The 27,591-nt window shown below is 42.5% G+C and overlaps 1 protein-coding gene across 2 annotated transcripts; it reads right to left on the bottom strand.

The window, feature by feature from the left end:
* Positions 1-462: 462 nt before the first annotated feature.
* HENMT1 (HEN methyltransferase 1) lies at positions 463-21,752 on the bottom strand. Of its 2 annotated transcripts, none has more exons than XM_034779238.1 (7): positions 21,668-21,752; positions 20,096-20,225; positions 17,619-17,731; positions 14,543-14,677; positions 13,863-14,045; positions 4,103-4,280; positions 463-3,104 (listed from the first exon to the last, which is right to left on the bottom strand). In XM_034779238.1, exons 2-7 carry the CDS (start codon positions 20,213-20,215, stop codon positions 2,670-2,672), a joined length of 1,164 nt encoding a protein of 387 aa, XP_034635129.1. In that variant the 5' UTR covers positions 20,216-20,225; positions 21,668-21,752; the 3' UTR covers positions 463-2,669. The 2 variants fall into 2 exon arrangements, with proteins under 2 accessions (XP_034635129.1, XP_034635128.1); XM_034779237.1 differs by lacking the exon at positions 21,668-21,752 and adding an exon at positions 21,497-21,579.
* Positions 21,753-27,591: the final 5,839 nt, after the last annotated feature.

The raw sequence follows: 27,591 nt of genomic DNA, 5'->3' as shown, positions 1-27,591 counted from the left end.
TTTTGGAGGATATTATAAATCCTTTGGGATAAAGGTAGCCAACCCACTATTCACATAGACCAATTTCCAACTGGGTTTACAGAACAAAATGTTAAGGGTCTGATCTTTCCAAGAAAAGTAAGTGTTTCTATAAGCACCCCTATAATTAGATGTAATGTAACATAATATTCAAGGCAAATGTTGTTCCAATTCTGCCAGAACCACCTGTTCCTTATTTTAAATGACTAGGCTACAAAGTACACTAAATAAAGAAATACCAACAAGAAAAAACAGAGTGGGGAAGGAAGGAAGGGGGCGGGGGACAAAAAACCTTAACAGATATAGTAACTGCTAAATGTGCCTTACAGTACATCACTGAGTTGCAGGGATATCTTCAAAAAAAATGGCCAAGCTAATGGTACTGAACTCTGCACTAATTAAACAGGCTCATTATTAGCCAAAGAACAGTTTATTTACAAGCTTTGAAGTTCACATGTGTAACATTTAAGGCATTTTACAAGATAACTGTACAGCCAAAAAAAATAAACCACCGAGGAAGTAGTTCTAAATAGTTTTGATTACAAGTTAACGTTTAGTAAGCATAGCTGTTTAACAGGGATGAAAAAATTCTACACAAAACAAAGTAAAAGTATCAAGAAGTTATAAAAGCATTTGGAGGGAGGTGGAATGCTTCAAAGCATTTGTCTCTTTCAGAGAAACTCATCCTACTTATAGATTCTGAACCTATCCCTCTGCTCTAAGTTACTGCCCCCCTTTTCTGTCTGGTCTTTCACCATGAATGATTTGAGAGTTGAAGGAGGGCCAGAAGAGACAGGAGCCTCCCCACCCACAGATTCTGAAGGTGGAGCAAAGGTCATCCTCTACGACACTAGTCTTTACACAGAACTGCTTTACATTTTTGTAAATATCTCACAAACGTTAGGCCTGATCCTGCAGCATTTGTCCCCCCCCCCCCCCGAAATCTGCCAGTGATATCAGTGGGAGCATCCAAAGAGTGAGGCCTGTTCACTAGTTAATTATGCATTATCCATGAGAAACATTTTAGCATTTATCAGATATTAACAAAAGAAAACCATGTGGCTTGACCTAGTCACATCAAAAATATTACTTACCTTGGACAAAGAAAATTGAGGGGGAAATTTTGCAACATGTGTGAACATGCTATTCTTGTGCATACATAACAGTTTTAGTTCTTGGAGATTAATAAATAGTTAGTTGTTTGTTTATTACACATTTATATGTGTGATATATCCTTGCATAAGGCAGGCTGGCCAGCTCTTTCTAGTAGAATCATCTCCATGGCCTAAATCACACAGCTCCACTATCACAGGTATTGCACAGCCTTCTATTTCTATTGGAAGTATTAGGAATAGCATGTATTTTTAGGGAACAATTACTTATTACTTTGAGGGTAATTTTTCCTTAAAGCAGCTCTAGGAAGTTTTAAAACCTTTAATAAAATAAACAGAAGTCAGAGATATTTAACAGAAAACGGTGGGAACACATTTTATTTAGAAATACAGTACTTTTATAATTTAATGTCTACTACTTTCCCATCAGATTATTCTCATTGAACTTCTCCTGCCACCACGAACTAACTAACTGTACCACTTTTCCCATTAACCTAGAAGAAGCATTTGACTTTCTCCAAGCCTAAAACTGTGCTCTGGGTTGCAATGACATCCATGAAAAGTGTTTTTTTTTTTTAATAAACACCACCTAAAGTTGTGAGACTCTCACGTTAATGGGCTTTACACAGGTACAGAGGAGGACACATCCCTATGTTTCCATCAAGTTATGTCCATGGGATCAGTGCTGCTACAATAAGATGACCAAAAAAGGGAAGGAGAAAGAAAACATATAAGAACTGGTACAATGGCTATGCCCATCTCTCCATTAGTGGCTGATTCTACAGGAATATTTTTACTTCTGTATTAGTCCAAATTTATGCTCCCCCCTGCCCCCTCCCATCCTGCTACATGTCTTCTACCTGCTGCTTTTATTTCTCTTCCAGCTACACTATACAATGATCAATAAGATAGGCTTTCTGAATTTCCATTTCTCTGTCTTCACATTCACCCTTTGAACCAAAAAAAAAAAATTTAACTTACAAACAAAAAAAATGTAGGTAAATTTTACCAAAAATATTAACATTTTGGTCCTCCTTACCCAACAGCTTGTTTTATAGCTGACATATGCTATAATTATAACTGTTGTCTAGGTTTTAGAATTAGAATCAATATGTGAAACCTATAGCTAGATAGGTGGTGAAGCCGTAGTGCTCTACTACACTACCATTCACATGACTAGTCTCGGGGGACTCAGTTACAGCTAGTGAAATCTGTATATATACTCCCAACATACCTAAAAGTGTGTAATTATGATACTTGAGAGATAAATAAGGGGAGAGCAAACAAAACATGGCTAAATAAACTATTGCCCTTCAATGGCAGTTGGATGCCTAACTGCTCCCTTTTGTGCCTTTGAAAATCTGCCCTATAATCCTTAAAGGTGCTGCCTTTAACAAGCAAAAATTCTAGGTCCCGCTGGAAATATTTAAAATTAAAAAAATACTATAAGTGAGTGCGGTAACTAGTCACTATATAGAAATAAAATCGGCATGAATCTACTAACAAGGTTTTCTTTGTCACCACAGTTTGAAGTGTTTTCTAATTCTCTTGTTCTTCATTTTCATATTCGATAGTGACTATCACAGCAGAACCATCATTGCTCAGTGCTACTTTGCCAGCAATAAGCTTGCTTAACTTCTCAAAGGTGCCACAAAGTTGATTCACTTTGGGAATAGAAAAGATTTTTGCCAGAGGTATATAAACTGTGTTTCCATCAATGAATGGCTCCATGCTTCTATCAGCAGCAAGTTTTTCAGTTTCAGCTAGAGGAAGGTTCTTTGAACGCCTCATAAAATATTTAAATGGCTGGAATTTGAATTTTGTCTCAAGGCCATCACTATGCTCCTTCCACTCAGACTTGAAATTGCCCAGTAGTCGTCTTTTAATGATGTCTGCTCCGAAAAGAACTTCACTGACCACTGCATTCTGTAGGTACTTTTCATCTTTAAGACTTGGGTACACTGCCTTGAAAACCTTTACAATGTGCAAAAACCCAAAATATTTAACATTATGACAGACCCAGAAACAACAGAAGTCTCCAAAACAAAGCACACAAACGTCACCGCCCAAAACAAAGGCATATCCAAGGCCACTCAATAATTTGAACTATATGGGTGGGAGGCATTGCTGAGTACTGTTTTGGATAAGTGTGTGTGAGAGAGACAAGCAGAAGGCAGACAGTAACAGACTTGGGCCTTGTCTACACTACACAAAAGTCAGCTTTTGGCAACAAAACAGCGGTAGTGTACATACTGAAATGCTCCTCCTGCCAATGTAACTCACCCGCTATGTGACATACTAAAACAACTTCAACAAGAGGCGTAGGGCTTATATCATTGTAATGAGGGTGATGCAGTGTCTGTGTAGCCACTGCATTCCTTACAGTGGCTGTTGGCTGTCATAATTGTCAATTTCATGGCTCTGCTGGAGTCGTGAAATTGACAAGAAAGCGGGCTCCCGAGCCAGGGTGCTACCCGGTCTCTGCTCCAAGGTGGGCTGCCACCTAGGCTCCCGGCTTGGACTGCTGCCCGGGCTTCCCACTACCTGCTGGGAGTCCTACTGGTTCCCAGGGTCCGACTCCCTGCCGGGACCATGGCAGCTGACCAGATTCTGGGCATGAATCTCCCTGCCACAGGCAAGAAGTCATAACGTCAGTCTGAATGTTTGGTATTTTTAAAAACATAATCACAGGCTTATTCTTTTCTCAATGCTCTTGAGTACGAGCTGGTCTACACTGGGAATTTACATCAGCATAGCTATGGCTCAGGGCTGTGAACCCCTCCTGTCGGCGTAGGCAGTATCTACACTGAAGCACTGCAGCTGAGCCACTGTGGCATGTAGCAATAGTCAACTCTGGTATACACATAACCCTTATGATTCTGTCTCACAAAATTGTCCCTTTGTTGTTATTTATTGATCCCTATACAAAGTAAACTAAATGGATATGTAAAGGGAGAGCCGGAGATACTTACAGTTTTGTAAGCATGTTCTGTATGTTTCTCAGAGTTAACAGTTTCACCATTCTTTGGATATTTTCTCACAAACACACCTATTTGGGTACAAAACCCAACATCCTCAGTTCCAGGTGGTGAGGTCCCAAGTCCAGTAAATTCCACTGTATAATCATAGCTAGTAGCTGCAGCTACTGCCCTAAGAAAAATAATGTAATCTTATTATATTGAATGGTCATATTTTTAATGTGATGTAGAAATATGAACACCAGTGCAAAAAATAAAACCCCGATCCTGCTAGCTCTTATGCACTTGTTTAACTTCAAGAATATTTATTTCAATGGAATTACTCATGTGCTCGAATTTAGGCACATACATAAGCATTTTCAGGATGAGAGCCTTAGTCTGTAGTACTGTGAAATAAGATTAAATGAGGGGTAGGCAAACTATGGCCCGTGGGCCTGATCCGGCCTGTCAGGGCTTTGGATCCAGCCTGTGGGATTGCCATCCCTGTGGAACCGCGGGGCTAAGGCAGGTTCCCTGCCTGCCCTGACCCCGCGCTGCTCCTGGAAGTGGCCAGCACCATGTCCCTGAGGCCAATGGTTGCTGCAGGAGACGGTGCCTGCAGGCGAGGGCAGCGCGCGGAGCCCTCTGCTCCCCTCTCCCCCAGGGGCCGCAGGACGTGGTGCCTGCTTCCAGGAGCAGCGTGGGGGCAGGGCAGGCAGGCAGCCTGCTTGAGCCCCGCTGCGCACTGCTGCCACCTGGAGCTGCTCAAGATAATTGGTGCTGGGCCGGAGCCCGCACCCTGCACCCCTCCTGCACCCCGCACCTCAACTCCCTGCCCTGAGCCCCCGCCGCACTCCGCACCCCTCCTGCACCCCAACCCCCTGCCCCAAGCCCCCTCCTGCACTCCAAACCCCTCCCTACACCCCAACCCCCTGCCCTGTGCCCCCTCGTACACTCCACACCCCTCCTGCACCCTAACCCCCTGCCCTAGATTCATAGCCCTGCATGCAATGTCCCACCCAGATGTGGCCCTCGAGCCAAAAAGTTTGCCCACCACTGGATTAAATTGTTATCTCTGCATTTTTAAATAAACCAGAATTCCTTTAATATTTCACAAGCACCTGCTGGAAAATATACATATTCATTATTATGCCCTCTCTCTCTTTCTATAAAGCAGACAGAATGAATAAAAATACAACAGCTTATAGAAAACATCAGCTTTTTGTACTTTGTTAAGTTTTCAGAATTTAATCACACTATTATATTTTGAGAAGAGTGCATTTAAAAAAAGACAATACTGGCTAAATTATAGAAATATATGCTTGAATCTATCTCTAAGTCTGCAGGCCCAGTATAGCTATACTAGTATCTGAAAGCCCACACTGTTGTAGAGGTGTAATTTATGAATTCATAATGGCTGAGAACTTAAAATTTGGATGGTACCAGACCAAGAATTCCAGTGATTATTGAATCTGGTGATATTCTAAACAAAAGAATCTTTAGAGTCATGCTTGCAGCTGCTTCCTTTGCATCACACTTACTCAATATTCTAGGCTTCAGAGTGATGTTTGGGGTTAGAGTGTGCTGGTTGTGTTGTTGTGTGGGTGGTTGTGTTGTATTGCAAGATTTGTATTTATTTGTGTAGGTAGTAAATAAAGGGTGTGTGCTGTGGTGAGGGACTGTGTGTGTTTGGGGCTACTGTGTATGCTGGCTGTGTTTTTGTGTAAGTGGTTGCATTGATTTGTGTCTGGGGGAGATGTGCTGGGAGATTTGTGTTGATTTGTACATGTAGAGAATGAGGGATATATGCTGCAGTGAGGAGCTGCGTGTGCTTAAGGTTATTGTGTGTGCTGGTTGTGTTGCTGTGTGGATGGATTTGAAAAACTGGCAGTTGGGTCATGTCTCCCTCATCTGTGCAGTCTCCCTTATACAACCAATTAAACTGCTATATGCAATATGGCTGTATGGGGGGGGGGTGATTGGTTTAGTTACCTCTGGTATCACAATGGTCTTCTAGGGACTCTTGGCATGGCATAGATACATGCCTTGCTATCTAATAGATTTAATTTGTAAAGTCAAAATGGCTAAGAACTTAAAAACTGGACAGTAGCAGGCTGCAAAACCAACCTGATGATATTCTGAACAAAAAGAGAAGCCTAGAATGTTGAGTCAGTGTGATGCAAAGAAAACAGCTGCAAGCATGCTTGTAGCAGTTCCCATCACTTCTCACTGACTCTACAGACATAATAAGGCTTCAGAGTGACAGCTGAGGAGAACGGAGGCATCTCAGGTCCATAACACTGTGCATGGGAATCATATTAAGGTGAGAAAGAGATCTAAAAGGGCCACCTCTCTTCCTCTGCACTATTCCAAGGATACAGTGGCCAATGGGTATGATAAAGCTGGCGAACCTAAGAAGAAGCTCACTGGAGACAAAGCACCCAGCTGTAGAATTTTTTGCCACAGAAGATCAGGAATGCAAGACTCACACAATTCATAACACAAAATTTAAATATTTTCCTATATTTATTACACCAAAAACACAGACAGATGTTGTGACATAAGAACTCCTCAATGCCAACTGGCAAGGGAGTTACAGGAATATCCTAATTCTAGTATGTACATTCTGGTTTACCAAAGAAGGTCATCTGATGCCTTAAATGAAAGCCAGGGTCACACAGGTCATTAATATTGTTGTGAAATGTAGGTACAAATATTATGTAAGGAGTTATAGGTGTATACTGAAAATATTTCTTAGCATCTGTATCACAGCAGAGGCAAAGAGTTTTCCTGACAGAAAAGATGTTTATTCCTCTGTCTCTCTGTTGGCATGTAAATTAAGCATTGTAAGCTAACACAGTGCAGGCACATTTACATTCAAAATCAACAGAAAGATATGAAGTGAACCACAAAGAGCACGCAATGGGGGAAGAGAACCTTGTCTTGAGGTTCACTTCAAAGGTTTGCTGGACTATATTTGGGGAACAGAGAAGACACCTCACCCTCCCTCACTGAGGAAGTAAACAGGCAGTGTGTTTAGATTCATGAAAATAGGATCTTAACCATCCTTGACTCAAATGCTTCAGAGGACATTTGGGGTGACAGGAGATTAGCCTGTTCAATTAAGTTTAGTCTCTAGAAAGCATGCTTTTTTTTTTTGCTTCCAATATCCTTACTATTTCTTGAATCTTGGGTCATAAACTTATCCTTGATTTCACTATAAATATATCAGAGTGCTGTGATATTAAGCTAGGTGCTGAACCTGAGTTGAATCCTACAAGTTGCTGTGTGTACTTTTTCCTTGGTGACAGCAGACCTGGTATTTCTGTGAGTATTCAGTGGATAAGAGGCTGGCACTACAGGGGAATGCTTGAAAGGGACTCCGAGACTGAGTCACACCTATTATTAATCTGTAAGGCAAAGTAAGGCTGGCATACCCCAGAAGAGAGAGCATGTGTGACTAACAGGCTGGTACTGTCAAGCAGATGACATCCAGTTAAACATAAGCAAGCCTCCTCCTCACTGGAGGTCAGGGTAACAAGGTGACTCACAGTCCTGGGTATCCCAAGAAGGGAAAGTTACTTACCTGTAACTGGAAGTTCTTTGAGATGTGTGGTCCCTATCTGTAGTAATCTGAGGGTTATGTGCATGTACCAGGCACCCAGAGCCGGAGCTTTTTCTAAGTAGCAACGTCCGTCAGTCCGTGCATGCACCCTTGCACCTCCTCGTGGTTTCACCTGAGGCGATAAAGGGTGGGGCAGACCGACCACATCTTCAGTTCCTTCTCCACCACACATCTACCAGATCTGCAGCAAAGGGGAAAGAAGGTGGGATTGGAATACAGATAGGGACCACAAATCTCAAAAAACTTCCAGTTACAGGTAAGTAACATCCTCTTCTTCTTCAAGTGATGGTCCTTCTTATATTCCACGGAGGATGATTAACAAGCAGTGCCTAGATAGGCGGTGGTTGCGAGGAAAATGACAAAATTGTGGAACAGAGGACCGCTGTGCCAAACAAGGCATCCATCGCCGAATTATGCACTAGAGCATAATGAGAAGAAAAGCTGTGTACTAAACTCCACATGTCTGCCTTCTATATATCTTCAAGGGGCAGTCATGGCACACGATGGTAGTTGATACTTGTGCTCTCATGGAATGGGCCTGCATCCCACCTGGTGGGGACCATCCCGATAATTGATAGCAGAGCATAATGCACCCTGAGACCTACTTCAAGATTCTCTGGGTGGAGATGGCCTGCCCCTTAATTTTCTCTGCTATGATGACAGTCTGGGAGATTTCCAGGATGGCTTCTTCCTTTGTAGGTAAAAGGCCAGGGTCCTATGTACATCAAGAGAGTGAAGTTGCTGTTCATCATTTGAGGTATGTGGTTTAGGAAAAAAAGTGGGTAGATGTATGGTTGGTTTAGCGGGAAACCAGTTTTGGTACAAATTTGGGATGCAGGTGCAGTGAAACTTTGTCCTTATTGAACGTGATGAAAGCGGGGAGTTACCACCATGGCCCCCAGTTCACCAGAGGTAATAGCAACCAGGAAGGCGATATTCATAGAAAGGACGAAAAAAGATTAGGAAGCCAGAGGTTCAAAGGGGGAGTTCACTAATGACATAAGAACTAGGTTGAGTTACCACTGGGAAGTTATAGACTGAATGGGCGGGTATTTACATACAAGGCCCTTCCAGAATCCGTCAGAGGATGGGTAAAAACCCGAATGTCCCTCTACCAGAGGGTGGAAAGTGTTAATAGCTGCTGCGTGCCACCCTGATGGAGCTGAGCACGACCCTGAGGTTTTCAGATGGAGGAAATAATCTATGAGCATTGGGATGTCCACAGCCTCAGGAACAAGACAAGACCTCTCTGTTGGACCCAAGAAGTGAAATGTGCCCATTTGGCTTGATAGGATTGTCTTGTGGAGTCCTTCCTGCTATTTGAGAGGACATCTCAAACTGCTGACAAACACGCCTGTGCTAGCAGAGGTGTTCATCCAAAAACCAAGCTGTCAGGTGAAGCATCCCTGGATCGGGGTGACACAGTCTGCTGTTATGTTGTGTGAGCAGTACCAGAAAAGTCGGTAGCGGGAGGGGAGGATGCTTCAACATATGGCAAGGCCAGAATGGAGCGATCAGGATGACCATCATCCTCTCCTGTCAGAGTTTGTGAAGGACACGTGGCAAGACTGATAGGGGAGGGAAGATGTAGTTGATTCGATCCAACCAGTCAACAAGGGTGACGTCTTGTGAATGGACACCAAGTCCTGCCCTTCAGGACAGGAGCGGGTGACCACCCCGCTACAGGGAGCATTGCACAACTTTAAACGAGCAGCTTAACACCAAAACAATGTTAACCGGGACGACTTTAAGTGAGAAGTTACTGTACTAGATATTTTGCATGCACTGGTACCAAGTGCATTCAGTACTGTTCAAGGGGAGGACTTCCTGCCATGCTTATGCACATACTTCTGTGACCTATGGCTAGGCCTTGGTGCGGGGTCCATAGCACTTGTACCAGCAGAGCCAGACTCAGGCTCCACAGTAGGAGGCACACTCTTGGACTGTTCAGGCAGGTGTATGGGGGTGGGATCTGTGGCCCCATGGCGACTTCCATGAGGTGCTTCATAAGACGGAAGACTGCTTTCCCAAGTACGAACAGGGAAGGAGAGGCAGACACTGTACCTGGACGTAGTGTGGGTTACCCCCAAACAGTACAGACAACATTGATGCTCATCACTGAGGGAAAACCGATGAGGGCAGAAACTACAGACTTTGAATCCCAGCCTTTTCAGCATAATCCAGTATCTCAACCTGGATGGTGGGATGAAGATAATTTGGTGGGAAACTGCAAAAGCGGCACCCAAAGTCTTTAAGCATACCAGAACTTTCAGAAAGAAGAAAATTACAGTACTACAAAAACAGCAAAAAACAACAACCCTTGACTATATACAGTATCCAAAACTGGACACTGGGGGAGCAGAGAGGGATGGTTTAGGAATTGTTTGGCAGGAAACTGCCAAAGCAGTGTTTCCAGCCCTTAAACCTACAAAAACTCTAGAATCAAGAAAACTACTATGAAAACTGTAAGAATCCTGACTCTGTACAAAAATCAAAACATTTTTTTCCTGAAAAGTTTGGAAAATGCATCACCAAAGACAAGAGACCAGCAGAAGTTCCAACTCAGACCATGCAGTGGTGAGAAGGAACTGAAGACACGGTCACCTTGGGCGAAACCACAAGATCGTGCAAAGGCGCATGCATGGACAACAGACATTAGTCCTTTGAAAAAGCTCTGGCTCTAGGCACATAGCTGAGAAGAATATAATAGGGACCATCACTTAAACAAGAACCATCACAGATGTATAGTTAACAGAAGGATGAATTGCAGAACACAAGCCTCAGAAAATTCAAGGCCAGAATAGCAGTTCATACAGCAGTTACTAAAAATAAATAAAAGTAGTTATGGAAAAAAGTTTCCAAGACAGACATGAGAATCTCCCAATTTAAATTAGAATCTTAACAATATAATAACCTGGGAGATGGTTTTATTTTTATTTAAGTATTTTTTCACATTGCTGTGCAAAGTCCTTTACCTAAATTGTCCAAGATAACAGAAGTCCAATTCAAACTGTTACCTAAAATTGTCAGCAAAAGGTAAAGACAAATCGACTGGTTCAAACTGAATTGGTTAGGTTAAAAGAACTGTGATAAGAGGCCCTCCCCAGCACCATGGGTGCATTGTTTCAGGCACCCAGTGGAGAGGTATCAGCGGGGGGGGGGGGGGAGCTGGGGACGCCCTGGCTAATGGCTCCTACGGGCTCAGCTGCTAGTCCCAGCTGGGCTGAGGAGGACAGGACTTCCTCTTCCCCTGCAAGGAGGGGACGGGTCAGACCCATCCCCAGAAACCTCCCCCAGCTGCAGGAAGCTACACACACACACTTCCTGTACCCATCGCTCCTCAACCGAGGGGTAAGGAGTCACTGTATGCTGGCAGTTGCTCTCCCATCCACCCAACCCCATGCATCCGGACCCCCCCCATACCCAACCCCCCACTGAGTCTCACTCCCCCTGCACCTGAACCCCACCCCACCAAGCTCCACCCTCCTGCATCTGTATACCTGTCAAGCCCCTCCTCCCTGCATCCACCTGCACCCCTGCACCCAGACCACACCTTTCTGAGCCCTCCGAACTCAAGCCCCATCCCGATGAGCCCCACTCCCACTGCAGCTGGACCCCCACACTGAGCCCCAATGACCTGGACTCCCACACTGAGCTCCAGTGACCAGGACCCTCACCCCTCCAAGCCCCACTCCCCCAGCACCCAGACACACACCCCCCAGAAGCTCCCAAACCCAGACACCCCCCTACTTAGCCCCAACTACCTGCACCTGTACCCCCTGCAGAGTTCCATTCCCCCTGCACCTGGAACCCTCCCAACAAGCAACAAGAAGATCCCCTTCTGCACCCGGATCCCCACACTGAACCGCTGACACCCAACTGCCCCACAGAGAACCCTCTCACTCCACACCAGGATCCCCACCTGGATCCTGCCGGGCTGAGCCTGCCTGACTCACACCTGGATTGGGGACCAGGGCTGGGCATGCTTGCAAGACTCTGTCCCTCTCGCTAGCCTTCCTGGTGTACCTGGCGTGGAAGGGCAGGGCCCCAGGGTGATCCTGGGGCAGGCCTGGCCCTTGCACTGTGTCGGGGTCTGGTGCAGCCTCAACACCAAATCCATGTATTGGGGGAGCAGAGGTTGCAGGGTGATCTCCCACCTCCTTGCAGACAATGGCCAGTGCTCCCCACTGCCATTCTGGAGCCTCCACATTTATTTATTGACAAATAAAATATGTAGAATTTTAAAATATTGTGCATAGAATTTTTTTCATAGATTCATAGATTCTAGGACTGGAAGGGACCTCGAGAGATCATTGAGTCCAGTCCCCTGCCCACATGGCAGGACCAAATACTGTCTAGACCATCCCTGATAGACATTTATCTAACCTACTCTTAAATGTCTCCAGAGATATTTTGGCACAGAATTCCCTCAGGAGTAGTCTTGGAGGCTCCTAGTAGGTCACAGGTTGAGATAATGAGGTGCAAATTTCTAGAAATGAGAGGAAATGTTTACAGTGAAATGTGTTTTGATTGATTAATGTTAATGGGATTAGGTTGGCACACCTTTTTGTATGTAGTTTATCTGAGTGTCACTGAATGGTAGTATTATGGGCATGGATGGACTAGAAGGAATGAGCTTTACCATCCTGGCTGCCACCCACATCGTCTCCCGGGACCCACTATGACATATTGGGCCTTCATAGTCTGGATTGTGAGAAACAAGGGGGAGGGAGGATTAGATTGAGGTCTATAAAATCATGACTGGTGTGGAGAAAGTAAATACGGAAGTGTTATTTACTCCTTCTCAGAACACAAGAATTAGGGGTCACCAAATGAAATTAATAGGCAACAATTTAAAACAAACAAAAGGAAGTATTTCTTTACACAACACACAGTGAACCTGTGGAACTCCTTGCCAGAGGATGTTGTGAAGGCCAAGACTATAACAGGGTTCAAAAAAGAATTAGATAAATTCATGGAGGATAGGTCCATCAATGACTATTAGCCAGGATGGGCAGGGATGGTGTTTGCCTCTGTTTGCCAGAAGCTGGGAATGAGTGACAGGGAATGAATCACTTGATGATTACTTGTTCTGTTCATTCCCTCTGGGGCACCTGGCATTGGCCACTGTTGGCAAACAGGATACTGGGTTAGATGGACCTTTGGTCTGACCCAGTATGGTCATTCTTATGTTCTTAAACATCCTGACCAGAAAAGGCCAAAGAGAGAGAGAACCTCTGCCACCACCAGAAATCCTGAATACTACCTGGAATGTAAGAGTTGGGTTCCTGCTCACACCCTTTCCCTTGTGAGTTCTTTTCCTTCTTGCAACTTATTTCTTCCTCTTTTCTATCTCTCTTTTTTGCCTTCTGTTTAATAAGAGTCTGCATCTTTTGCAACACAGCTGTGAGCTCACAACTAGTGAGGTAGCTAAAAGCAATCCTCCAAACAACCCAAAGCTGGTACCATTTTGCCAGGCCTTGGACTGGCTGATAAGAGCATGTGTTATGCACCTGTGTTTCTCCAGTAGTGAAGCTGCAAGTGAGAGTCAGCACCAGAGACAGAAGCTGCATTTTCTATATTTGGTATTCTTTTCTGTTCCCATTTTGTGTGTTTGTCTTGTTTTGTCTTCAAGGAAACAGGACTGGACTTTAAACAACAACAGCTCCTAATCAGAACAACTAAATTCTTCTCTTTTCCCAAAACAGGACAGTTATTAACATATTTACTACCATCCAAGACTGTCAAAACAGGGTATTTTACCCACAAAAAAATCTCTACAGCTAAAGGGAAAATTGGATATTGTTAAAAATGAAAATCTTACTTAAAACTTCACATTTCAAATGTTTTAGCTGTTTTTCCTTCTTTTTCTGCATATTTACCCAAAAGTTTAAGATTTTAACAACTGTTGTTACAATGAGAGTAAGCCAGTGGCAACTTGACACAAAACCCCAGCCCACACTTATCTGTTTAATGTAACAGTATACAAGGATTTCATTAACATATTATCCCTATTTGGGCCCAAGACACTCACTTTTCAACACACCAACCACCCTCACACATAAACTGTATTTAAAAAGTAAATCTCTACCATTGCTTTTTACTGTTTTGAGTACAAATAATGTAATGTACAGTAACCAGCAAACTCACCAACTTTGAAATTGTGCTCGGTCCCATTCAAATTTATGGTCTGAATGTCTGAACAGTGTCACTCCTGGGAGCAAAGGGTTAAATTCTGAGTTTGGAGTGCTGATTACAACTATGGCTGGAGCCATAAAACCAAATACCACTTCTGGAAACTTTTCCAGTTCTGCTGCTTCCAGGTGCTCTATTCTGAAAAGGATAGGATTACATAGGTCCTTAAAGTCTCACAGAGTCTTTTGACTTTCTCTACAATCAATTCAACTAGACTATGTATGTCCTAATATTTTAGTCATGTGCTGCAAAGTGAATAAATATAAGTTGTCAAAGGTGATTCTTTACTATTTTTCATAATCTCTCCCTCTTTCATACTTTTTTTCACCCTTCTATCGACACACACTGCCCCAGGTTCCTAATATGATTAACTTCACACATTAGAAAAGTCAGCCACATCCTGCTAATCTTCCATTTGAATTATGAAAGTGTTAAATGTACAGGATTGAACAAGTTTGCTAAGAGTAAAGGCTTTAAACTCTAATTTCAACGCTCCTGACCTCAATGAGTCTTGACACATTACAAAGTACAATGCAAAGGAAGAACAGAATGAAACGTGGAATTCTGCTCTATGAATATTTATATTTACAATGTGTTGGATAAGAAAAATTGGAATACGTAAGCTTAATACTCACAATTCAATGCATGTTACCAAGTCAAAACCAAGCATGCAAGGATCTTTATGAGCAACTGAGCCATGATGCAGGGTCACAGTTAGAGATCTTTCACTTGGTTGCAGATAATCAGCAGGAAGGGGAGACAACCTATGCCTAGGAAAACATTCAAAATTAAACAGCTGTTGACCTAAAAACTCTATATCCTTATAAAGGCTATTAGCTTGGCTATGTGAGCAAGTGTACCCATATGCTATGTAGTTGTGCTAAGAGGAGGAAAATGCCAGCTTGCTAGAAATTATTAGCTCAGGAATTGTTAAATAAGAATAAATATTGTTAGCAATATTCTTCACTAACCCCAACAAGTACCAGATATTTAGGTTAGCAAAATACAGTAAGTAAATAACAGATATTTGATCATGCAATTGGAGATTTATTGGAAAGTTTGTAAATATGCTAAAAATAAGTCTGTCTGTGAAAAAGAGGAAATTAAAAAAATCAAACTGTAAACAATTCCTGTATAAAATATGCCATGTTGTAAGCAAAATTAGAACCAGACAAATGGGTCAAGCTAATCATTAGGCTGCAAGGAGCAGTTCTCACAGACTTGACAATGTACCTTTCTGTTATGCTCTGACTAACAAATTATTTAATAAAATCAATTAAAGTGACTAATCTGAGGTTTCTTTAAGTACTGAGTAAATTGGAACCTCACTCAATTTGTAACACAATACAAGAAGGATCTGGTTGAGACAAGATTCTTGTCCTGAGTCTCTCCCTAATAAGGGCCTCCTGTAAAAAGCTGTATACGCTTAACTTCTGTTGATTTCAATGGGAGTTGAGCATGTTCTGCAACAAACAGGTACAGGAACATGCAAGACAAAAGGATAAGTATGCATTTGTAATTGTTTGGTGCTGAACAATTAATATGACTCAATCTTCCTAAAAAACATTAAAGTTAAGAGGTACTTATCCTCGGTAAAAAGTTAACAGACAAAACAGTTTCCAGTACAATTCTGTCTTTAATTAAAGACCATTTTTACTAGGAAATGATGTTTGAGGGTCTCCTGGATAGTTACTTAAGATGGAATCACTGCAGTCCCCTACATAGAAAAATATCAATAAATCAATAATCTTCTGAGTGTGTCAATAGACATCCAAGACTTAAAGGAAGCAAACAAAAGAAAAACCTATTATGTAAAGACTGAAGTTAATTGAAATCTATAAATAAGTGCACAGGCTGAGGCTCCATCTTTAAATTATGATAATGTTTAAAATCTATGGGAACAACAATAAGTTCCTGACTGGAAAAAAAACCAGCTTAGATGTTTCGCTTTGATGATTTTAAACCTAAAACTTATTTTTACTTTGTTTTTCCTTTGAAATTATGAAGATTCTTCTTACATTTTTCCTTATTACCCAATCACTGCAGCCTGGAGATATTAAAAAGACTAAAACATAACCACAATGTCCTATGTGGACGGCACAGGACAATGGGGGTTTGACAAATGGTTGCTGCAGTAGTTGACTGATACAGGAAAAAATGGTAGATGAACGCTCAGCTTCACAACTATACAGAAAAAATAACATTTAAGTTAAATGTGGAGCCTGAAACCTTGACTGTGATGAAGCCTCAAGTGAGAACTGATACAGAATTAAAAAAAAAAATCTGAGCCCTTTTATAGGACCTGACCTTAAAGAGTCTTTCACCATGTGTGTTGCAGAAGAGGACCTGGGCCAAATCTCAACCTTGAAAAGAAGACTGCACCACCAATCAGGAGAGTACAGTTCTAAGTTCACACCAAACCTATTCAAGTATGGGGGAAGGAAGGTGACAAGAAAGCAGCATTCTTAGCTGCCTTTTGCTTTGTTTCCAACTAATATACTGTCTTTGAAGTTCTTTGCTTCTTTCTGTGTTAACCTATCATATTTCTTGTGAATTGATGTGGCAAAAAAAAAAAAAAAAGTGGCCAAAAAAAACTTGTGATTTCTTCCCTTCAAAGGCAGTTTGACCTGGACATAGGCAGAACCCATAACTGAAAAATGGAAGTACGTGGTGTGTCCTTGGAATCTATGAAGTCCTCTTATTGTTTGTTGGAAAAAGAAACAAACCTAATGCAAATGAGCAGCCACCTGCCATGACTATCTACAATAAGACAAGAAAGTAAAGGAAGAACTGGACTTCAGCAATAGTCCTCCAAGATTGCAAAAATCCTACTTTGTTGCCAGATATCTTTGAAGATAAGAGATGCTATTGTCAGCTTTGATGGCAACAGAGTTCCAGAAACATAGCAAACTGAGATGCTTACAAAAACCAAACCAAAACTAAAAAAACAATCCTTATAATTTCCAATTAAAAAGTTACTATGCATGCATATTAACCTCCTTTCAAAACAAAATAACCAAAATAAATTGGTTATTGAAGACATTTGTAAATTTCCTTTTAAATTTTGTTTCTAAATTATACATTATCAAATAACATATACAGTAATAAAATAAATAACTGCAAAGCTCCTTCACCCCATGTAAATAACCACCACCAAGAAAACTTGTGTGTGGTACAATCTATAACCTGCAGCTATCACTGGCGCAATGGTATTTTCAACCTCAACTTTTGTGTTCAGGAAACAGCTTTTTCACCAACTGGTCCATAAATTCGGAACTCAGTCCTGAAGAGTTCACATAACCACAACCCACCCTGTGCCTTCTCAGCAAAATACAAACCCCATTTCTCTGACCTCACCTTCCCACAATAAAAACAGAAACAACAACGTCCAATCCATATTGATTTTGGAAAGAAAAGAGAGCAAAATATAATTTATGCAAATGTCAATTTTGGGAAGTGCTCAGCTAATCATAGTGATGGGTGCCACATAAGAACTTAAACCGATTTGATGCCAACAATAGCATATGGCATACCAGTAGTTTTACAAAACCACCATACCAATTCCCAATATACTCAATCTTTACATACCAAATAGTTCATAACTTTACATTTATCCTTATGCTGAATCTCTTGACAACTACTGCTGCAACATGCTGTTAGGCTGAACCAAATACTGAATTATTAAGAAAAATAATGCAAAAAGCATCTTACATTTTCTCCTTCATCACATTCTCCCTGATATCTAGCCCAGCTAGCACCTCAATGCATTTGCAGAATTTCAGCATCCAGAGTAATGTACAGTCAGCACATCCCAAGTCTGCAACCTATAAAGTAGATTTGAAAACAATGGCATTTTAACACCCCGTATTCTTAAGTTATTTGTGTGACTCAAAAAATATGTTCTGCGTTGATATTAAACAACATTTTTATGAAATAGGAATTAAATGCATGGCATTTCTATGAAACTTTATAATTTAGTTTTACAAGAGTTACATGAATTGAAAAGATTCTTTACAAAGGACATTTAGGCCCCAGTCCTGCAAAGTGTTCTACACAGGTTGGCCTTTATGCAGTTAATAGGGCTCCACACGAGCATAAGAGTTCACTCCTGTGCAATAGTTTGGATTCTGATCCAGCAAAGACTTACTCATGCTCATAGGTGCTGGAACTAGGGGTGCTACTGCACCCCCATCCCCCAACCCAAATACATGGTTTCCACCTTCAGCAGCTCCACTATAAAAATTGTTCCAGCACCACTGCACATGCTTAACTCTATGCAATGAGTAGTCCATTGATTTAATTGGGACGATTCACAATGCATAAAGTTAAGAACCTGCCCAGCACCATCTAGATAGCTAGGCAGGGCCCTATCAACAATGAATTGGTAGTCTCAGTCTAGGTTGGGTTTTTTGGGTTTTGGTTTTTTTGGGGGGAAAGGGGGTATCTATTGTAATCTCAAGGACTAGATGAGCATACAAACTAAACAATCACTCTACACCCTGGTACTCCATGCAGATCAGGATTGAAGCACACTGAAGCTCAGCTGATGTGGGGAAGCCAAAACTGTTTCTACTCAGGCTAAATCTGACCTGTTGATAAACAGAGAACTCTAGTTTTTACACTAAATTAATTTACCCCCCAAAAAATTTAATTTTGCATTGCCAAGACAGGAGCATCAAAGCTTTATAGATACAGATGCAACAGAGCTACTGAACTGATCCTGTTCAAAACCAGATCAAAATGTCCTGATCTCATGAAGTGGAACAGAAAAGTGCTTTATAAAGCAATAAATTAGCTGTTGGTAATATGAATACATAAGAAACACAATTGTCATTATATGACTGCCAAAAGCTCACATATTCCCTGAGACATTAAAATCTGTTTCACAGAGACCAAATGTTGGGGAGGACACTGAGGTTAACCCTAGATCCCAACATTTTTTTATTTCAAAATTTAAAAAATTAAAAAGGTTAGCACTTTTAATTTTTCATCTTCAAAGCTTTTTAAAACAGTAAGTGCCTTGGCATCTTAAATTTCCAGTGGAAAAAAAGGACTCTTTCATTTTTGCCCAGAGGATTGCATACTAACACTATCCCAGATTCTTAATGTCTTTCTTTTGTGTGAGTGTGAGAGATGAGCTTGGCACTATACTGGCACTACAAAACAGAGAGACTGAAAGATGTCTAGGGCTTGTCTTCATTGCAACAGTTCGCTTAACTTGATGAGAGCAACCACTCTGCTAAGCAACACTGTATGTAGTAATTTTGATTAGCAGCACAGGGTACGTCTACACTGCAGCTGGCTGTGTGCCTCCCAATGCAAGTAGACAGACACGTGCTAGCATTGCTCAAGCTAGCATGCTGAAAATTACAGTGTGGCCGTTGCAACGTGGCTGGCAGTTCAGGCTAGCCACTCAAGCGTGGCTGAGCTTGGACTCAGGTGGCTACCCCAAGCTGCCACCTGTGCTGCAATATCCATCACATTTTTTTTAGTGTGCTAGCTCGAGCAAAGCTAGTGCAAGTCTTCCTATCCACTTTGCGAGTCATGTTTCCAGATGCAGAGTAGACATATAGGTAGAGAGATTGGATTAACCGCTTCTGAGTTGTTGTAACTTGAGCTGCTGCATCCCCACAGCATTACTAGCAAGCCTCAGCAGCACTTGAGTTTCAACCCCACACCCACAAGCTACCTTGAGTTTAAAGCACCACTTAAAAATCTCTAACTTGAGTTATATGTGGACAGGAGTTGGGTTAGGGGCAAAACCTGAGTTAGTTCAAGCTAACATTGCAGTGAAGACAAACCTTTAGGGGAAGGAACTGGGACTAAGCCCTTCAAAGAGTCTTTTTAAATATTTTTTCCTCTCAAAAGAAAACTATAAAATGTTCAGAAAACCACCTGCTGCCCAGCAAGAGGCAAACATATTTTTATTTGTGTTTTTTAAGCTCCAAAGAACACTTGAGTTCAAGTGTTTTTTCTTCAGTTAACTAGTTGTATGAGTCTGGAAAAAGCCAACCATGGCTGCCAAGAATAGTTTGCCAAGGTAACTCAGATTTAACAGAACTTCCCGAAGTGCTGGTTCTTGGCATTGAAAGTCAGACAACATTGGTATTTCCTGTTTCTAGATGTCTTGTGCCAGCATTTACTGTATCTTTTAAAATTTAAGCTCTGAAAAAAACAAACATACCAACCTTCTTAGGTTTGTATTTAATCACTAAATCTTTAATGAATTGGTAACGTTGTTTGTACAGGGGAGGTATGAACTTAATTGTTCCTGTGAGATCATCCTTTTGAAGATTAGTATCCATCATACTGTCCACACTAAAAATTAAAAATAAATTATGTTTCTGAAACATTTTCACAACGAATTCTGTCAGTTTATTGTTCTCTGTGGTACTCACTTCATAATTAAGCAAATTTAGATGTGATCCTGTTTTCATATTAAGTCAGTGACAAAATTCTTACTGATGTCAATGGGAACAAAATGAGACTTTATACCCCTTTCACCATATTTGACAATGAAAATACCATTTACACAGTCATAATAGAAATCAGCCATTTCCCAACAGCTTGTTTGTCTTTGTCCATCCAAAGGGGGGGGGGAGCAAGAGGGGAGAAGAGGTGTCAGCACAATCCACTCTGTAGTCTCGTTGGCTAATTTTTCAAACAATAGCATATCCTACCCAAAATATCATTTTCATGCCTTTATATTTCATCTGCTTTGTTTTATATTTACTGTTTGCATATTTGTTTGGCTCAATATACTTTATGTAAAGTGGCAAATAACAGGAAATGTTTTTTTTTATGATTAACGTTCCTATATAACATGAAAGGTTCAGTCAGCCCTTAGCTTTAGATTTATTACAAATTAGAGGCATATAATCAGTGCCTGCAGTAAAGTTTTACATGATATTGCTAATAAAATGCAATGTCTCATTGGAAAGATAATCATTACTGCACTTCCAAGCTCTGCATTTTTCCCCATTACTTGTTATATCTTTGTACAAATAGATATTTGGAAAGAAATATCCTCCTAAACCTAAAAACAAGGGTTTCATAATATTAATAACATGATAAATTATGAATGAAGTCAGCAGGAATCAGGTAAGCTAGGCAGTGCAAAGTCTTTTGAATAGGTGTCTTTCTAGTTCAATGCTCACAGTTTGCACCTGTGGTGAACAGCTCCCTGGCAGGCCTAATTAGAAAATTGCTATCAAACATGTTTGTGACAAGGCTACTGACAATGTTGCCTTTGCATGGCCTTCAAAGCCTTCTTGGGCTGTCTCATCATTGAAAGAGATGTGGTTTGGGATCTCTCTCAAGAAATACAAGAAATTAAGGGAAATACAGCTCTTTGTGCCGTGAGCCAGGCTCCAGGGTCAGTGCCCAGGCTGGGCAATTGTGCATCTTCCAGCCATTCCAAACGAAATACCGGGACTGTTTTTTGTGGTATCACCAACTACTGAATTTGAAGTAAAAACCCACTCATGTCACATATCTTCCCCTGGAGCCCCAAATTCCGGGGCTCCACCCCTCAGTCTGCACCCACAACACCCCCCCCCACACACACAAACACTAGGAAACACCCCCACCTCATGCTGCAGCCCCTGCACCCTCAGGCCTTTCCCTACACCTCATTCGCTGTGTTTCAGATCCTCGGGAGCTCCTCTCCCCAGCACCGATCCCTGCCCCACTCCTAAACCCTAGGGCTCTTCACGCTGCCTCAGCCCCAGGAGCCGCTCCTCCGCCCCCGCGACTGATACCTGTGGCCGCCCTGCAGGCCACGTGGCCGAGGGGAGGCGGAGGCAGAGAGTTAGGGGCTCTCGCGGAGCCGTCCACACGAGGGCGGTTAGCCGGTGGCAGAGAGCGCCCCGCCCCTCCGTGTCTCACGGAACACCCAGTTCCTCCCTCCCCTCGACTTGGCTACCGCACATCTGCTCTGCTCTAAGCCCCCTCCGGGCTTTCTGTATTCCCAGGGCCCCTTCGTCTCTCTCTAACCCCCAGTACTGGTCTGTTCCCCGCTCTTTCTCACCTTGACAGCTCTACCCCCAACCAAAGCCACCCTCTGTCTCTGCCTGGGTCACCTCCCAGTCCTTTCTGTCCCAGCCTTGCCCTCCATATTTCCTTTACTTTAGGGATTTTTTTCCCCCTGTAGGGGAAGAAGGAAAAGAATGAAGCAGTCCTATTGCAGGTCAGGCAGATCAGCAACGCACAGTGACTGAGCAGCTGTCACCTTCTTCAACACAGCCCCATGATGAAAAGATTCCGGACTTGTAAGGGCTAGTAGTACCGTGGGATTTATTTGGCAATGGAAGAAAGAGTTATCAACTCCAAGTCACCACTCAAGTGCTGATGAGCTCCTAAAGGACTAGGTCTATTACTCAGCCAAAGCCAGAATGAGGCTTCTTCTCTCTGTTGGAGCCAGGTCTTAAGTCTGTCTCCTTCAGTAAAGACTGTAAAATAAGCCATGTTTGAAGTTTCTTGCTTCAGCCGTTTTTTACTTATATGGCCACAACATTTTACTTTAGAATTCATGGGAAAAGAACAAGAATTCACTTACCACGTAAAATAGCAGAGCCCATTTTGCTCAAACTTTTTTTTAGCAAAATCTGTTTTTCAGTATGGAAAGTTTCAGCCCCAAAGGATTTTTTTTAAAGAAGTTATGAGTAGAGACTTGCAAATCTGCAGATATCTGCTTTGTATCTATGGATACACACACCTGCGGATGCAGATATCCGTGGACCATTTTTTGTGAATCACGGATGAGACACAGATACAAATTTTGTATCTGGAGTTCTGCAAATCTGCAGACATCTGGTTTATATCCATGGACCTTTTTGGGGGGGGGGGTTGGTTTTTTTGTATCCGCGCAGGGCTCTAGTTATGAGCAAGTGAAAAAGTGGTGTAAGAATGGAAACAGCATCTCAGCATTAATGCAATTACTACCAGCAAAGTCTATTTATTTACATATGGTGTTCAAACTTTTTCATAGTATGAACCACAAGAGTGAGATTTTGTAGACTACGTCATCTTATAATTGCATAACAAAGAATGTTGTGTGTGTGTGAGAGAGAGAGAGAGATTTTAGGAACAGCATCAGCTTGAATTCTAGTCAACATCCAAATACAAATTAAACTTAGTTTCAGGTAAGACACCTGCCCAAGCATCCTATAAATTTTTATTTTACAGCTGATTTTTTCTGTTTTAAAAAAATTTCTCTCCTGTTTCTATATGAAAAACCTGGACAAACAGTGAAAACTGACTTTGATTAAAATGATTACATGTAAAGGACCTGGATCCTGCAAGCTCCCTTTGGGGGGTTGGACCTTTGCATTTGTTTACTTTGTTGGGGCTCTGCCTACATTGTTCTTCTTGGAAGATCAGGGCCAAAGTGCTATCAAATACGCAAACTGAAAGCAATAGAGAAAATGTTTTTCCTTGTAATATCTTTTAGTTGTAGTATTTTTTGTATTACTTTTAACCATAGTAGGCTTTAAACATCTCTCAGGCAGAAGTGTGATTATTGTATTAGTGGCATCCTTTTAACATATACTTATATATTTTTAAACAAAATCTAAGTTAAAATTTATATGAATTTTTAATTCCAAAATTAAAAATAGTTTTTAAATAGGTAGGTTGTTACAGAAATGCACTGGAATTACAGGCCAGTCACCAAGGCTCAGATCCACACAGGGACTGGTCACTAATCTCCAGGATATGGCTTGACCATCAATTACTTACCTCATTATAAAATGGTTTTGAAGTTAGAACAGACATCTTTTTATACGGTTGTCAGTAATGTAAGGACCATGTCCATATTTATTAAGTTTTTGGATATCGCATTTTTAGGTTGTTATAGTTCCTGCATGTCTTGTAAATAACTGAGAGAAGGTGAGTGAGGAAATATCTTTTATTGGACCAACTTTTATTAGTGAAAGAGACAACTTTTTGAGATTTGAGATGCACAGAGCTTTTTTCAGGCCTGGGAAAGTACTCAGAGTGTCACAGCAAAACAGAACGTGGAACAGATTGTTTAGCATAAGTAGTTTACATATATTCTAAGGGAGGTGCCCTGTTACATCTCTGCGGACATCAAACAGAAAAAGAGGGGTTAGTGGGTTACAAGTTGTTGTAACAAACCACAAATCCAAGGTCTTTATTAAGACCAAGATTGTTAACGTGTAGCAAAATTATTAATTTAAGCTCCCATTATAGTTGTTTGAAGGTGTTGTGCATAGGGTTATCCAACCCTCCTGGTTTCACTAGGAGTCTCCCAGAATCGGGCTCTGTCTCCCGGAGGCTGCTGAAGCCAAACTGGGAGATTTTAGGCCGCTAAAAGTCCGGTGGCATGGCGGGGCTAAGGCAGGCTCCCTGGCTGTTCTGGTCCTGCGCCGCTCCCGGAAGCGGCTGGCATGTCCCTGTGACCCCTGGGTGTGGGAGGTCAGGGGGGGTCTACGTGCTGCCCTCACCCAGAGCACTGACTCCGTAGCTCCCATTGGCCGAGAACTGCAGCTAATGGGAGCAGCAGGGGCAGTGCCTGCAGTCGGGGCAGTGTGCAGAACCCCGTTTCCCCCTCCCCCCCGGGGCTGCAGGGACATACTGACAGCTTCCAGGAGCGACGCAGGGGCAGGGCAGGCAGGAAGCCTGCCTTAGCCTCACTGTGCCGCTGCCCGGGAGCCACCTGAGGTAAGCGCCACTCGTCTGGAGCCCGCACCTCTCACCCCCTCCCCCATCCCAACCTCAGCCCTGAGCCCCCTCCTGCACCCAAACTCCCTCCCAGTGCCTGCACCCCAACCCCTTGCCCCAGCCCTGAGCCTCCTACACCCAAAGTCCTTCTCAGAGCTAGCGCCCCCTCCCACACCCCAACCCCCCACCCCAGCCTTGAGCCCCCTCCAGCACCCAAACTTCCTCCCAGAGCTTGCACCCCACACTCCCGCCTGCACCCCAACCCCCTTCCCCAGACTCAGCCTGGAGCCTCCTCCCACACTCCAAACCCCTCGACCCCAGCTCAGAGCCTGCTCCCCCTTCCATCTCCCAAACCTCTATCCCAGCCCAGTGAAAGTGAATGAGGGTGAGGCAGAGCAAGTGACAGAGGGAGGGGGGAATGGAGTGAGTAGGGCGGGGCCTAGGAGAAGGGGCAGGACAAGGGTAGAGCCTCAGGAAAGGGCATGGCAGGGCAAGGGTGTTTGGGTTTGTGTGATTAGACAGTTGGCAACCCTAGTTGTGCAGGATTGCCTTGAGGACAAGGACTGACAGGTCGATCATTTTGTGAAAAGTGTTTGTCCACAGGTGATAGGGTGGTTTTGTCTTTTATGCTAAATAATCTGTTCCACCTCATATTTAGCTGTGAAACTCAAAAGAGGTACTGTGAGATTTTATTAATATTTGTAAAACACTTTGAATTCTTTGGAGCAAAGGTTCTGTATTTCCTGTTCTGATTCATTATAGCCTGGTAGAATCATCACTGGATATAAGAGTCAGTATAGCATTTGTGAAGAGAGGAAAAGCGAACCCACAGACATAAAATGAATTTGTTGTAAAGGAGCCTTCTCCACAAAATTTTGAGGTCACTTCTCCCCTACAAAAGAAAAATCATCACAAGAAAACATTTTTCTTGATTGTTAAATATTAGGTAATGTGTATAGAGGTGGAGATGGGAACCTTTGAAGATTGTCAGAATGAAAGAAGTAGGAAGTGCTGTCAGCAATTTTCAACTTCAGTGTTTTGCTTTGAAGAATTCAAAAGTGAATGCTTGATCTCCTTTTGTCACTACTGCAAGTTTTGAAAAGGTTTTCTGATTAGAGGGGAAACAATTTCTTTAAATTAGTCCCTCACTTCATAAAAGCAGAGTTCCTCAGATTTAGTCTGTTATCTAAAATCTTTGTTTAATTTCTGTCATGCAGTGGCAGATCCAGCCATCCAAGAGGTTCTTCATTACACATTATAATCAGTAATTTCAGGCAGGGTACTCCTGCTTCATTCAACTCTAGTAGCATCTAAAGGTAAGTGTAATTGCTCTAAGAGTTTTTAAACTACCATAGTCTACAGAGAGCAATAAATTTAATTATCATACAGATTTCTTTGATATCAACACAATCCCATATCTCACATGCTGCAGGGATTTTTCTGTTCAATCACCTCCATTCTAGGTAAGGAGGAAGACTCAGATTTATTGCCCATTTTAGTTATTCTGTCAAAACTAGAAATTGGAGGGCTCTCTCCCGTCGGCATAGAACAGCTACACAAGCGACCAGACAGTGGTACAGCTCCATCGGTGGTACAGCTCCATCGGTACAGCTGTGCCACTGTAAGCTCACCAGTGTAGACATGGCCTAAGTCACTGGAATTCCATAAGATGCTTCAGTAACTGGAACAAAAAGCAGGTAAGATAGGATAGAATGATAACTATTGCCCAGATCCTCAATGGTATTAAGATTCCTAACTTCCGTTGATTTTTGAGGAAATGAGTCTATGTCCTTTGCAGTCTGACTGCAGATTTGTGTACTGTTCTCTATTAATTTCAGAGATAATGCATCTTGAAAACCAGGTGCTAGATAATGCATCTTGAAAACCAGGTGCTATCACTTGTCACATATCTTCCCTTTTAATGTGAAATATATGTAACTGAATGTGATTGCAAAGGAAACACTGGCAAAGCAACACTGTCAGCCGACATTAAGGCTCAAAGAGTAATATTTGACAAGAAAATACATATGGCAATATTGCTCTACTTATAATTCAAAGGCAAATGGACATTCTTCTGCAACCAGACTCAAGGGTTGCTATGGTCAACAAGGTACTAAAGACTGCCATTTTTCTTCTCTTTTTCAATTGACAGACTAAGCCTGTCTAGAAAAGGAGATCTGAGTCAGTCTGTATTATTGGGTAATGAGGCTTGCACTGAACCACAGCACATTTCTTTTAATGCAACTCCTCACTTTTTGCCAGTTAAATCACCTTTCTGATTGATTGGATTTGATAGTCTGAAGACCATCTGAGATCCCTGAGGGAAGAAATCTAATTTTAGACAGAGACATTTATAGCTTGCAGTTGTACCAAAGGCCTCAGCATCACCACCAAGAAGGACCTTTGTGGAAAGAAGGAGATGCCACTTACACAAAGGGAGAACTTTATAAAGATATCAACTAAAAAACCCTGACAAGGACAGACAAATGCATGAGTAAATAACTTAGAGAACAGACAATAAAGTAAGGGAAAATACAGTATTTTGAAATGATTGTGAATGAAATGGAAAGAAGGGGGAAGGAACTCAGAGGATGAGGGTAGGGTTACCATCCGTCCGTATTTCCCCGGACATGTCCGGCTTTTGCGTCTCTAAATAGCCGTCCGGGAGGAATTGGTAACAAGGTTAAAATGTCCGGGGAGGTTTTCTCCCTCGCCTCCCTCCCTCCCTCCCATGCAGAGTGTGGCTGCTGATTGGGCGGCTAGGCCGATTGACCCACTCCCATTGGCCTCCAGCAGCCAGAGCCCTCCCCTGCTCCCCCCTCCCTCTCTCTGTAGTCCTGTGTAACGCACAAACCTGCAGTGTGTTTTGCAAACACGTGGAGCCAGAATGGTAAGAGGAGTCGGGGGGGAGGGCAGTCAGGGAGCGGGGGAGTGTTGGATGGGTCCCCAGCCTCCACCTGCCATCCCCCCTCTGCGCATCCCCCCCTCCGTGGGTCCCCCC

The sequence above is a fragment of the Trachemys scripta genome, chromosome 8 (genome assembly GCF_013100865.1).
Source record: "Trachemys scripta elegans isolate TJP31775 chromosome 8, CAS_Tse_1.0, whole genome shotgun sequence".
In the NCBI taxonomy this organism is placed as follows: Eukaryota; Metazoa; Chordata; order Testudines; family Emydidae; genus Trachemys; species Trachemys scripta.
This window is presented reverse-complemented; position numbering and strand designations above follow the sequence as displayed.